Below are 14,283 nucleotides of genomic sequence, written 5' to 3'. Positions count from 1 at the left end.
CAAGCGACGCGGGCCGCCCCTGCCGCCGCCGCCGCCGCCGCCGCCGCCGCCGCTGCCGCGGTCGGACCAGCGGCCTTCTCCCCTCCCCTCCCTCCCGTCGCCCTGCCGCGGGGAGGGGGCTCGCGTCGCCGTCTCCAGCCGCTCCCGATGAAGCAGCTGCCGCCGCAGCCGCCTCCGAAGATGGGGGATTTCTACGACCCCGAGCACCCGACCCCTGAGTAAGTATCAGCTCAGCGGCTTCCCGCTGCCCTCGGCCGTCTCAGCGCAAGCCGAGGGCGGCGCGTCCTGACGGGTTGTGGCGCGGGGAGTAACGGGCCTGCGGTGGACTCGCGCAGGCGGCGTGGGAGCAGGCCCGCGCCGCCGCCACCGGCCCCTTGTCCGGGCCGCCGCGGGCCGGAGGTTGGGCCCGGCGTTGGCGCCGCTACTCGCGTCGCAGCGGCGGTTGGGCCGGGCCGGTGGGGGAGGGGCGGCGCGGCCTCTGCCGCCACCGCCGCGTCTGCACCGACCCGGCCGGCCCGAGGCTCGGCGGTCTCCTCCGGCTCCTCGCGGCCTGCGCGGACCGCGCTACAGACGGAGGGGCCGAGTTGGAGGAGCAGCCGGTGCCAGACTCGGCGAGAGGGCACCGGTGAGGGTAGGCCGCGAATCCCCGGGCTCGGGTGAAAGCCTGGCCCGTCGCCTGGCCTACCGGCGACGGCGGCTCCGACCGGAAGGGCCTAGCGTGCGTCTCTCGGCCCAAGGCGGCCGAGGGCCCCGCGCTGCACCCTCGGTTTTGATTTTTTTTTCCCCCTGGAACGCGATCCTGGCCTGGTAGTGCTTCCGGCTTCATATTCTGCACCTTTGGCATTTCGGTTTTGTAATGGTGGTGAGGTTTGAGTGGCCCCAATGTTGAGGTGACACCGGGTTGGTTTTTCCGCCCGAAGGTGAAAGCATCCGCAGGGGCATGCGTTCTCTACTAGATTATGAGATTTGTACACTTTTGGACACTCTACTTCCTTGGTAGCAGCAACCTCTTACCCTGAACGGATGACTTTCTACTCCTTTTGAAGACTTTGTTAAAAAGCAAGAATCGTTTGAGGATTCTCTAAACAGTGTTCTAGAAAACCGAAATTTCGTTTTGCCCAACAGTATGTTTTCAGCCTAGGACATTTTTACATTTTTGTTGTGGGCTGTGTCTGCTACTGTATCTGATATCTCAAGAGAGCTTCCACTCCAGAGCCTGGATTCACTTCTTTCTCCGCATCTTCACAAGACTATTGTTTTAAAAAGCTATCCTTAAACTCCATTTGTTGGTGTTGGTTGAAGTCTAGACCTACGAATATGACTCATTTCAAACTTAACAGTTTATAGGGATTTCAAATGAAATTTACTTTTATGACCAGAATGATTCCAAGAGATATGTTCTTTTGACACATTTTACCTTAGTTTTGGTGTGGCTCTTTATAGGCTTTTGGTTTGAGACTTGGAAAACATCAAAAAAAAAAATTCAGTATCATGATCCAATAAACGCTTATTGAGCACTTGTCCTGTCTAAAACAACATGCTAGCTCCTGAATGGGCTAAGTGGCTGCTTTCAGTTCCTTTTACCAGGTTGTTTGGTGAAGTCCAGAAGCTTTAAGTATCACATTCTTACACTTCTTGGGGGAAAACATTATTTTTCATACTACATGGGAAAATGGACTCAGAAGTGCATTTCTGATAGACGTGAATGTGGGGAGGAATCAAGAGTTTTTTTTTTTATATATAAGGTTTTGGAGTTTTTATTTTCACTGCTTTTTGGCAGTGGAGATTTCTAATTTCTAGCAGTGACTAAGTGCTAAAATACATGTGTGTATGTGTGTGTATTAACGTACTTGGAGTATGTAAAGAATTATAAAATGTTTTATTTCATAATACTCTAAGAATTGGAAGGGGTCTTGATAGGAGGCATCCTGAACGATATCCCCTGTTTGACAGATGCCGGAATTGAAGCCTAGGTAAGTGAAGTGATAACAAATCCTATGAGGTAGTATGTATAAACTAGTTAGGGTTTGTAATATTGGAGAGAAAAAAGTGGTGTAGTGGAGGTTTAAAGAACTTGGATTTCAGAGTCAGGCAGACCTGTGTTTGAACACTCGTTGAACCTTGATCAAGTGATTTGATCTCTCCAAGTTTGAGTTTTCTCATCTTTGAAATAGGTGTCATAATGGAAGCAACCTCATAGGGCTTTTGGGAGAATCAAATGAGAATAACATATGGAAAGCAGTTGGCCCAGAGCATGGCACGGGTAAGTGCTTCTAGCTGGGGTCATCAAGGAACACTTAAGAGGATTTTAAGTCTAGCATGAAAAGATTAGGTGGGCTGGAGAGGTGGTGCCATGGCTGCGGGGGAGGAATGACCAAGTGACCTTTTTAGACTTCAGATAGTTTGAAATGCTTCTTAGACACATGAAGAAATGAAGCATGAAACTTAAGCTCAGTTTGATTGAAGGAACAGTTGGAACCTGATGTTCTGTGTTTGCCTTCTACCAAGTATTTAATCAGACACAGCTGTAAGACCTGGCTTTTCCTGTGGCATATAGGATTGTGTTTCAGGTGAAAGTGGCTGTAATCACCTGAGTATCTGTGTGTTAGGTGTCTGCTGTTGGGCAGGCCCCAGGCCAGGTGTTGAGGGCACTACAAATTAGATCCAGAGTCTTCAAGGAATTCTTCTGAGACACAGGCAAGTACTTTACAACGATAGAAGTGCTGTTTTTTTAAATATATGCATGTTTACTTTGTGCCAAACATAGGCATACTAGAGGTGAGTGGTGTACGAAACAATTTTGCTTGTGTGGGCACCCCTCCTAGTGTGGGGTGATAAACAATAAATAATAATGGAATGTTCAAAGGTAAGTGCTTTGGTAAATGGAGCACGGTAAGGGGGATTCAGAATTTCTGGGGTAGATGTTGAAATTTAAAATGAGGTGAACTAGGTGAGCATTCTTGAGAGTGATATTTAGGCAAAGACTTAAAAGGGAGAAAGTTAGCCTCATTAACATTTGGGGGAAAAGCTTTCCAAGTAGAGGGAATAGTTTGTTCCAAGGTGCTGAGGCCGACCTAGTGAGTTCTGCTCAGTATGGCTAGAATGGAATGAACAAAAAAGTAATAGTACATTATGTTGGGGTGGGGTACAGATTTCACAGGGCTTGGTAGAGGCTTTATAAGGACTTTGCCTGGAGTTTTCAACCAAGGAGTGACATGATCTGCTTTCAGCTTCGGAAGGATCACTCAGTTTGTAGGGGGGAACAACAGTAGAGGCAGGGAGACTTACAGTTTTAAGAAATTTAGAAATCTAGGAGGGAGATGCTGGTGACTTGTATCAAGGTGGTAACAGGAGATAGAAATGGTTGAATTCTGGATATATTTTGAAGATCAAGCCAGTACGATTTGTTGATGGATCAGATGTGGCATGTAAGAGAGGAGTCAAGGATGATTCCAAGAGTTTTGGTCTGAGCAGTGAGAAAGATGGGGTTGCCATCAACTAAGATAGGGATGACCGTGAGAAGAGAAGGTTTGGGGAATAGATTAGGAGTTCAGTTTTAGATGTGGTAAGTGTGAGATGCCTGTTACACATTCTGGTTGAATTGATATCCAAGTCTGGAATTTAGGGGAAGGGTCTGGACTAGAGATAAACTTTGTAGTCATCAACTTAAGTAGTATTCAGAGCCACAAGACTGGATGAGATCACCAAGAGATCCAGTGTAGAAAGAGAGAAGGACCCAGGATTGGTCCTTTTTTAAACTGCAGTGTTAAGAGGATTGATATAGTGGGCAGTGTTAACATGGATGGCATCCATACACTTAGGGGGAAAATTACCTCTTCACTAACCTCTAACTAGAAGTTAGCATTCCTTTTAATTATTAATGTAAACAGCAAACTACAGTACTATTAACAGTACCTGTGATTTTACTACTAGTACAAATCACAGATATTATATTGTAATTATTGTAGATATCTCAAAATATTATTTATGTTCATTACATAGAAATTACAGTAAATAGGAGATCCACCAGTAGATTGTTGAGAAGCATATATATATACTACTATATCATACATTTGAGTTTTTTGTCCCCAAGGTAATTGGTCTCCTTTGTTTATTTCATATATTTAAAAATACTAAGCTGAGAAGGAATTTGCAGGCTTCATCAGACTGCAGAATGGTCCAAGGCACAAAAAATGTTAAACCCTTGAGCTCTGGATCCTAATTTCTGGTTTAGAATCTTACCTCTTTTACTTAATAGCATTATGAACCTGGGCAAATTTTGTAATGACTGTGCCTTGGTGTCCTTATATGTAAAGTCAGGATCATAACAGTATTTTCTACAAAGGGTTTTATGAGGATTTAAGAATTAGGGCAGTGTTAACTCTTTTATTATTAGTATTGGATGGAAAGATGCAGCTAGAAAGAACAGTACTTTACAAGGCACCATGATATGAAAAGCATGGTGAATTTGGCAAAAATAAAGTTTATTAACTGGGAAAAAAATACTTCAGCATGTCAAATAAAATATAAAGCAGTGAGGATAGTCGTGTTCTCATAAAATTCTCATAATTCATCTAAGTTACAATGGGGATAGAGATGCCATAGGAAGCCAACTGAAAGAATAACATGGTCACCAGATTCCACATATGGTCTGGACCTTTAGTAGCTTTGCAGCCAGTACATAATTCAGTTTTTGTTATTTTATAAGAGAGAAATAGCTTTGTAGTGATTGAGGTATGTTCTACAGGCCAGGGTACAGTCTTCGGTAGGTGCATGGGAGGCCAAAATATTACTTGGAGGCTTTCCTGGTGATCACAGAAAGCCTGTTGGAACTATCCTAGTACTTAGGATAGAGTATACCTCTCCAGAATTCATGTCCCTCTTTGCTCTTGCCTTATCTAGATTTCAGGCCCACCATTCTTCTACTGACACACTATGTCTTTAGAAAGGTATCAAGCAACTGTTGATACTGTTGTGTTTTCCTAAGAAATGTTCAAACTGCCAAGACATATCTATCAATCATACTTTTCTAGTGTTAGTGGGATTTTGTGTTTCAAATCTTCTCTGCCACTTTTCACTGTAGTGATTAATTGACTTAATCTATTCCCCTTTAAATTGAAATGCATTATGATTTACTCTTTAACATATATTTATAATTATTTTTCTTAACCCTGATATTTAGTGTTGTTCTATGAGCATTGTGAGTTTTTTCAGAGAAGCTATAATAGTCATATGCTAGAATCAAAAGTTGACTAGCTTCATCATTTCTGTTAATTTTTCCAGGATACTATAGAGCATCTTATTTTGTAATGCTTTAGGGCCATTATTGTAAGACCCTGAGAGAGGTTTCATATTAGAAACTGAAACATTTACACCTAGTGTAACTGAAAGTCAGGTTTAGAATTCTTCCTTTCCCTTTCTGAGAGAGATCCACTCTCTAGGGGGAAGGAATCTTTCATTTTGAAAAAAAATTCAAACTTGCAGGGAAGTTTTAAGAATAGTATAGTGAACTCCCATATTTTCACCTAGATTGACCAGTAGTTGAAATTTCACCACATTTGCTTTATCTTTCTATATAAAAACATATATACCTGTGTTTGTTTATTTTTGGCTGAACCATTTGAGAGTAAGGTGTAGGCACCATCACCCTTCACCGCTGAATAGTTCATAGTATTACCTAAGAATAAGCATTCTCTTAGATAACCAACGTGCAGTGATTAAATTCAGGCAATTTAACATTTATAGTATTACACCTGATATATGTTCATATTTAAAGTGTGCCTGTTATCCCAATAGTGTCCTCTTTTTTCAGTCTGGGATTACACATTGGATTTAATTGTCATGTCTCTTAGTCTTCTTTATTCTGAGGATAGAGCTGTAAATTCAAGGTTTGAAGGTACTTTACTACTATTATCTCTTTGTACTAACCATCAGTGTGATATTTTGAAAACAATAACAATGTCTGGTAATAGTTTTGAAATGGTTTATTTTTATTTATTTATTTTTTTGGCCACGCCGAGCGGCATGCTGGATCTTAGTTCCCTGACCAGTGTTCGAACCTGTGCCCCCTGCATGGAAGCGCAGAGTCTTAACCACTGGACCATCAGGGAAGCCCTGAAATGGTTTCTCTTTTTAATTAGCAAAACAGTAAATGCTTATTGCGAAAGGGTAAGATAATACAGATGTTTATAGAGGAAAAAGTAAAAATCCACCTTTAGCATCTCTTTCTGGCTCCATCTCTTCAAATCCCACATTCAAGAGGTAACCACTACTGACAATGTAGTGTATACCTTTCCAGACCTTTTGTTTTTGTCTACTACACATATTGTATCATCTACATACTTGCCTTTACGTATAAGTTGTGCTTATCTTTTCTTAACAGGGAATATTCTATACTGTGGATGTACTATGTTAAGTTGCTTTGTTTTCTTACCATGTTAAGGAGTTTAAAAGGGCCTTAGGATATGTGCTGTGTGGAAAGTGTTTCCTTCCAAGTATATCTGGTAGTTTATGATGGTGTTTTGCGATTCTCTTTAGAGTTTGATTCCTATATTTCTCTCTTTTAAAATTTTATTTTTTTGTCCATGCTTATTTCTGTTTGTCCTGTCTGGTGCTGATGGATTAAATAGCTTTTATTCCTGCCCTTTGATTAGTTGGTTGCTTATTTTAAAAACTCAAGGTATTTAAGTATAGTCTCTTGAAAATGGTTGATTTGAAGCTAGCCAACAAACTAGCCAACTGAAAATTCAATAGGTTTGTTTTTTATTTCATAATAGGAATTATATTTGGAAGTGTACTTTAATGGATTCAAATGAGAGGCAATTTTTGTCATTCTTGGTTACCATACACTAATCAGGTGTTGTATTTGAGTCCCTTAGCCTTAGAATTAATGTATAATGTCCTTTATGTTTAATTTGGTAGTTTTTTGTTTTTGTTTTTTTTTAATCAAGCTCGATGGTTGCTTCAATATCTTTTCCAACTGAGCAAATACTTTGGTCATTTAGGTGGAGGTTTAAAGTTGGTGTGAATTCCTAAAGATGCTTTTTATTTTAGAATGCCTTTTCTGTCCGATGCTAACATCTCACAAGTGAAAATATCCTTAAAATGGTGCGAGTATTGATAGGAATTTGATCGTGCTGGCAGGCTGCTACCAGGTCTGCTTACTGGGAGCACTGCTGTGAGCTTGTAAGAACCTGGAGCAAGTGTTGGTTTCTGACTGTAGCTCTTCCTGCTGCCCACTTCCTGCCAAGTACGGTTAGACTCTCTTTGGGGAGGGCTGTATAGTAATCACCAATATTTGCTTCATGATTAGCTCTTTGGAGACTCATGGACTAACTTGTATTTTGAGTCTTTTGTGTGATATTTTGCTTCTTGGTGGATAGTTGTTAATTACATATGCTCTACTTTAGTAGGCAGAAGGTGCCATGTTTAAGATTTTTATGAATTTTGTATGAATGTAAATTAGAGCTAACATTGTTCATAAATTGTATAGATGGATGCAAAAACCTTTTTTTGGAAGTCCATTTTTCTGAACCTGAGCACACAGACTTTCTAAAATTGCCTGGTTAAATATATAACTCTTCATTAATTTCTCAATTCTAGTATCTATATCAACTCTAAAACATAAGCTACACATTTTATGGTACTGCTTCTGTGCTGAAAATTTAGTTAAGGATTATCTATAGTAAACAGTTGAATTTTGTTGAGGTACAATAAAACATTTTGTTAGAAATATGTGAAAATGTACTACTAAAGTTTTCCTCAAGGTCACCATCATAGGTATCTTATTTAAGCTTAAGTTTACTGTATCCATTAAAAAATTAAAAAATCTGTTATGAGTGTATTATTATTTAGGAAACCAATTGTATAAATTATGAGAAATATAGTATGGAGTTTTCTTGACAGATTAACAGCAGTTTGACGAATTAATGTTAATAACTAAATAGTAACAAATTGAAACAGTGGTAGTTGAGTATAAAACAAGTATTTCCCCAGTTATAGAATGCTCACGTGTATCATAGAGAGACAGTGAAACTACCAAAAAATACTTGGTGCTCACCTTTCTTTGACTCCTTTTCTTTATTACTAGAGAAGATACTGATAGTGTCAGAGGATATGAAATTGGAGCAGGAGTTGGAACCTATGATAGGAAATTTTTTTCAGCTGTGCATATGCTAGCTGCAAAATTTGTTAGCTGTGTGCTTTTGTGAAAGGTACTCATTGCTTAAGTATTTTCATTATTATTTTTTCCATATAAGTATTTTAAAAGATGTGTTTGTATACATGTGTATTTTTATAATTCTCCAACTTTTAAGATACTTTGGGTGGTTACTAATACACAGCATCAAGAAAGACTAACATTTCATTGGAGGCTGTCTGTCTTAGCATTCATCCATTCTCTTGCGTGATCTAGACTTGTTGGTTCTGTTGCTAGGACCTAAGGGATTTTGTAGTTCTATGTACCAGAAAATCCAAGGACCATGATGAATATGTTTTAGAGACTTCTTTTAAATGGAGGAATCCCAGTGACTAGCAGCTGGGAACATAGTAGTATGTGCTTAGTATTGATAAATGTTTGAGTTGACCTGATTCTTCATAACTATTCATTATTCTATTTTCCTCATAGAGTGAATAGCAGCATTAATAATAACTGACATTGAAAGACCGTCTTAAATAACTATTAGATTAGGAGAGAGGAGTTCAGGGTACTGAGTGGTATGTGTTGAATTGATGAGAGTGATTGGTGCTCAAACACTTTTTAGTCTTCTGTTGATCCTGGTGGAGACAAACTAATGAAAATTAGAGATCTCATGGTGGTGGTCTGAGAGAGATTATGACAGCTGCCTTTGGTGGGAGAGTGTAGTGTGCTTTGTTACATCCCCTGCGCCCCCGCCCCAGTCTTTTTAGTTGTTATATACTTGTGTGTTTTCCGGAATGGATAACCTATTTAAACTAGGCCTGTGTGCTTTTACTCTTGTCTTTTATTCATATCCTTCAGCTCAATAGTTTCATTTATCTCTTTATGAATATTAGGGGCCAAAAGGAAGTGAGGAAGCTACAAATGCAGTGATAAATCAAGGGGTGTTTTTGGATATACCATAAAGCTGTGACATTGAAAAATGGTAGAAAACTTGGTACTCTAAAAATTGAGGCTTTTGTTGTTCTGTAGGATAGTTGATGCTTTTTTTTTAAGTGTAATTGCTTAGCTCTATAATTTTCTTTTTTAAAAATATTTTATTGAAGTATAGTTGATTTACAATGTTGTGCCAATCTCTGCTGTACAGCAAAGTGACTCAGTTATACACATATAGATGTTCTTTTTTATATTGTTTTCCATTATGGTTTATCCCAGGAGATTGGATATAGTTCCCTGTGCCTAGGACCTTGTTATTTATCCATTCTAAATGTAATAGTTTGCATCTACCAACCCCAAACTCCCAGTCCACCCCTCTCCCTCCCCCACTCCCCCTTGGCAACCACAAATCTGATCTTTATATCTGTGAGTCTGTTTCTGTTATGTAGCTAAATTCATTTGTGCTATATTTTATTTTATTATTTTTATTTTTTTTTGCGGTACGCGGGCCTCTCACTGTTGTGGCCTCTCCCGTTGCAGAGCATAGGCTCCGAACGCGCAGGCCCAGCGGCTATGGCTCACAGGCCCCGCCGCTCCGCGGCATGTGGGATCCTGCCAGACTGGGGCACGAACCCGTGTCCCCTGTATCGGCAGGTGGACTCTCAACCACTGCGCCACCAGGGAAGCCCTGTGCCATATTTTATTTTATTTTATTTTTTTTCGGTACGCGGGCCTCTCACTGCTGTGGCCTCTCCCGTTGCGGAGCACAGGCTCGGGACGCGCAGGCTCAGCGGCCATGGCTCACGGGCCCCGCCGCTCCGCAGCATGTGGGATCTTCCCGGACCCGGGCACGAACCCGTGTCCCCTGCATTGGCAGGCGGACTCTCAACCACTGTGCCACCAGGGAAGCCCCCTGTGCCATATTTTAGATTCCATATATAAGTGATATTATATGGTATTTGCCTTTCTCTTTGTTTTGTTTTGTTTTTGAGGTATGCGGGCCTCTCACTGTTGTGGCCTCTCCCGTTGTGGAGCACAGGCTCCGGACGCGCAGGCTCCACAGCCATGGCTCACCGGCCCAGCCGCTCCGCAGCATGTGGGATCTTCCCGGACCGGGGCACGAACCCATGTCCCCTGCATCGGCAGGCGGACTCTAAACCACTGCGCCACCAGGGAAGCCCGCCTTTCTCTTTCTGACTTACTTCACTTAGTATGATAGTCTCTAGGTCCATCCATGTTGTTACGAATGGCATTAGTTCATTCTTTTTTATGGCTGAGTAGTATTCCATTGTACATATGTATCATATCTTCTTTATTCATTCATCTGTCGATGGGCACTTAGGTGGTTTCTGTGTCTTGGCCACTGTGAATAGTGCTGCTATGAACATAGGGGTGCATATATCTTTTTGAATTATAGTTTTGTCTGGATATATGCCAAGGATTGGGATTGCTGGATCATATGGCAACTATTTTTACCTTTTTGAGGAACCTCCATACTGTTTTCCACAGTGGTTGCACCAATTTACATTCCCACCAACAGTGTAGGAGGGTTCCCTTTTCTCCACACCCTCTCCAGCATTTGTTGTTTGTAGACTTTTTAAGTGTTATTTATTTAATTAATTTATTTTTTGCTGCGTTGGGTCTTCCTTGCTGTGTGTGGGCTTTCTTTAGTGGGCGGCAGGCAGGGTCTACTCTTTATTGCGGTGTGCGGGCTTCTCATTGCGGTGGCTTCTCTTGTTGCAGAGCACAGGCTCTAGGCTCACGGGCTCCAGAGCGCAGGCTTAGTAGTTGTTGCACATGGGCTTAGTTGCTCCGTGGCATGTGGTATCTTCCTGGAACAGGGCTCCAACCTGTGTCCCCTCCATTAGCAGGCATATTCTTAACCACTGCACCACCAGGGAAGCCCTTATTTGTGGACTTTTTAATGAGGCCATTCTGACCAGTGTGAGGTGGTACTTCATTTTAGTTTTGATTTGCATTTCTCTAATAATTAGCAGTGTTGAGCATCTTTTCATGTGGCTATTGGCCATCAGTATGTCTTTGGAGAAAAGTCTAGTTAGGTCTTCTGCCCATTTTTTGATTGGGTTGTTTGTTTTTTTTGTTATTGAGTTGTATGACCTGTTTGTATAATTTGGAAATTAAGCCCTTTTCCATCACATCATTTGCAAATATTTTCTCCCAGTTTGTAGGTTGTCTTTTTGTTTATGGTTTCCTTTGCTGTGCAAAAGCTTAAAAGTTTGATTAGGTCCCATTTGTTTACTTTTGCTTTTATTTCTATTGCCTTGGGAGACTGACCTAAGAAAACATTGCTAGGATTTATGTCAGAATGTTTTGCTTACCTTCTCTTCTTGGAATTTTATGGTGTCATGTCTTATATTTAAGTCTTTATGCTCCATGGCTGTGATTTTAAAGGGCATGGGAGCTAGTTCCTCTCATTTTACAGAATAAGGAAGGAAAAGAAGGCCCAAAGAAGTTCACACTATGCTCCCTAGCTAGTTTAATGGTATACCACAACTTGAGCAAAGGTCTCTTCATTTACCAATTTATCAAAGACTGTCTTTTTAACGATATTAAGAAATAATATTTGGAATAGCTGCCATTCATAATCAGCTGGATTTCTATATTCTGAGTTTTCCTAGAGGTCTTCTGGATTAGTTTTGAGGTGCTTATAATAGTTCAATTTGGAAGGTGCAGGGGATTCTCTAGTTGAGTTGGTTCTTTCGTCTGACTTTGCAGATATGTATTCTAGAGGATTAGAGGCCTGGACATCATTTCAGCAAAAGGTACACTGGATATGTGGATCATCCAGGTCTGCCCCTTTGGCCAAGTGCCTTTAGTCTGAAATCTGCATTGGAAATGAGCTTCTAGGAACTTTTAATCCCATATGAAACTCAAGCCTTGGTTTGTTGTCTTTCCATAAACTAAGGAAAACTATGAGAGGTACACATGTAGAGAACTTGCCTTTTGTTGAGAGGCATAGTGTTTGTTTTTATGCCTTTCACGTGTCATGCATACTACTGCACCGCTGCTTGTGCTTTTTTTTTTTTTTTTGTCTTACCAGTGCATACTATGTCCAGGCCTTGAGGAAGTCCTAGTTCAAGGGTGCTCTTAGGACTTTAACCATAGTTTTTGGGCAGATGGACACAGTTCATAAGTAGCAATAATGAACATATTTGTGGGAGCATAATATGCCAAAGAGACGTTCCTCATTGCTGATACTAAGGAATCAAAGTAGTTGCGGATTAATAGGAGAGGCTATACAATCATGGTTACTTTGAAATAAGAAACTTGAGTGTAACTTGCTAATGTCTGTAGATGTTTTTTCTACTTGAAGAATTGTTTGGGAAACGGGGACCATTATTACTTTAGCCTAAGTTCTTCTCAGTTGAACATCATTAAGACCCTAATTCAATTAATCTCTGATTTAGAAATTTACATTATTCAAGGTTAATTTTAAAACCAGTGCTTATTTTATGGTGCTGTAGAGGTAGAAAGAAGGTACACAAGTTTGGCAAATATTTAAATTGAACCTGCATCATACTTTGAAATTTCCCTGTTAGTAAATTTTCTTATCTTTAGTCTTCATTAAAAGAAAAATTGAGGAGGGTAAGTAACATTGTTTTGTCTGTTACATTAACGTTTTAGGTTAGTTACATTATAGTTTAAACCTAGGTTTGCTAGAGTAATTTTTTTCTTTTTTTTTTTTAGTCCATCAATGAACATAATACTTTGATTTTGTAAGAGGCACAATCTAGAACAGGGTTGGCAAACAGGCCACTGGGCCAAATCCAGCCTGCCTGCATGTTTTTGTACAGCCTGTGAACTAAGAATGATTTTATATTTTTAGATGGTTAAAAAAATCAAAAGAATAATATTTTGTGACATGTTAGAAATTTCAACTTCATATCATTTTATGTCCATAAATAAAGTGTTATTGGAACACAGCTATGCTCACTCATTCACAGCAGTCTGTGGCCCTTCCCGCCAGTCCTCCCTCCATCCCTCCCTCTCTCCCTCCCTTCCTCCCTTCCTCTCTTTCTCTTTCTTGTGTTTATTGAATTTGTTACAATATTGCTTCTATTTTATGTTTTGGTTTTTGGCCAGGGAGGCATGTGGGATCTTAGCTCTCCAACTGGGGATCAAACCCGCACCCCCTGCATTGGAAGGCGAGGTCTTAACCACTGGACCACCAGTGAAGTCCCTGTCTATGGCTGTTTTCACAAAAAAATGTTGGGAGTTGAGTAGTTGTGACAGAGACTGCAGGGCCTGCAAAGCCTAAAATACTTACTTTCTGTCTCTTTATAAAAAATTTTCATACACTTGCTCCAGAGCACTAATGAACGATCATATATTGAGTGTCTCATTTTCAAGACTGCTTATGTACAGTTTTTAAATGTGTTACGTTTTCCAGAAAGCATGACCCATCCCAGTTTCATGCTTTTATTTTATTATTTATTTATTTTAAAAAATTTACTTGTTTAGGGGCTTCCCTGGTGGCGCAGTGGTTGAGAGTCCTCCTGCCGATGCAGGGGACACGGGTTCGTGCCCCGGTCCGGGAAGATCCCACATGCCACAGAGCGGCTGGGCCCGTGAGCCATGGCCGCTGAGCCTGCGCTTCCAGAGCCCGTGCTCCGCAATGGGAGGGGCCACAACAGTGAGAGGCCCGCGAACCCCAAAAAAAAAAAAAAAAAAAAAAAATTGTTTATTCATTTATTTTTGGCTGCATTGGGTCTTTGTTGCTGCACGCGGGAGCTCTCTAGTTGCAGCGAGCAGGGCTACTCTTTATTATGATGTGTGGGCTTCTCATTGCTGTGGCTTCTCTTGTTGCAGAGCACGGGCTCTAGGCATGCGGGCTTCAGTAGTTGTGGCACGTGGGCTCAGTAGTTGTGGCTCACGGGCTCTAGAGCTCAGGCTCAGTAGTTGTGGCACCCGGGCTTTGTTGCTCCGCGGCATATGGGATCTTCCTGGACCAGGGCTCAAACCTGTGTTCCCTGCATTGGCAGGCAGATTCTTAACCACTGTGCCACCAGGGAAGTCCCCAGTTTCATTCTTTTAGAGTGGCTTGGTAAGAAGCCCCAACTTGGCATTAGAGTGATGATATCACAGGTTGGAATAATTACTTGTATTTTATGTTTGTCTTTTTTTTTTTTTTTTTTGCGGTACAAGAACCTCTCACTGTTGTGGCCTCTCCCCTTGCGGGGCACAGGCCC

General features: G+C 41.1%; 1 protein-coding gene across 1 annotated transcript in view; it reads left to right on the top strand.

The window, feature by feature from the left end:
- Positions 1-101: 101 nt before the first annotated feature.
- Positions 102-14,283, top strand: part of SETD2 (SET domain containing 2, histone lysine methyltransferase) — a 117,470-nt gene continuing 103,288 nt past the window's right edge. The window contains exon 1 of the mRNA XM_007470265.1: positions 102-218. Within this exon, the coding sequence (XP_007470327.1) occupies positions 148-218 (71 nt within the window). The 5' untranslated portion in view covers positions 102-147. The remainder of the gene's footprint in view (positions 219-14,283) is intronic.

Source organism: Lipotes vexillifer, unplaced genomic scaffold, assembly GCF_000442215.2.
Source record: "Lipotes vexillifer unplaced genomic scaffold, Lipotes_vexillifer_v1.1 scaffold942, whole genome shotgun sequence".
Classification (NCBI taxonomy): Eukaryota; Metazoa; Chordata; class Mammalia; order Artiodactyla; family Lipotidae; genus Lipotes; species Lipotes vexillifer.
Note: the sequence above shows the minus strand (reverse complement) of the source record. Positions and strands in the feature narration are given on the sequence as shown.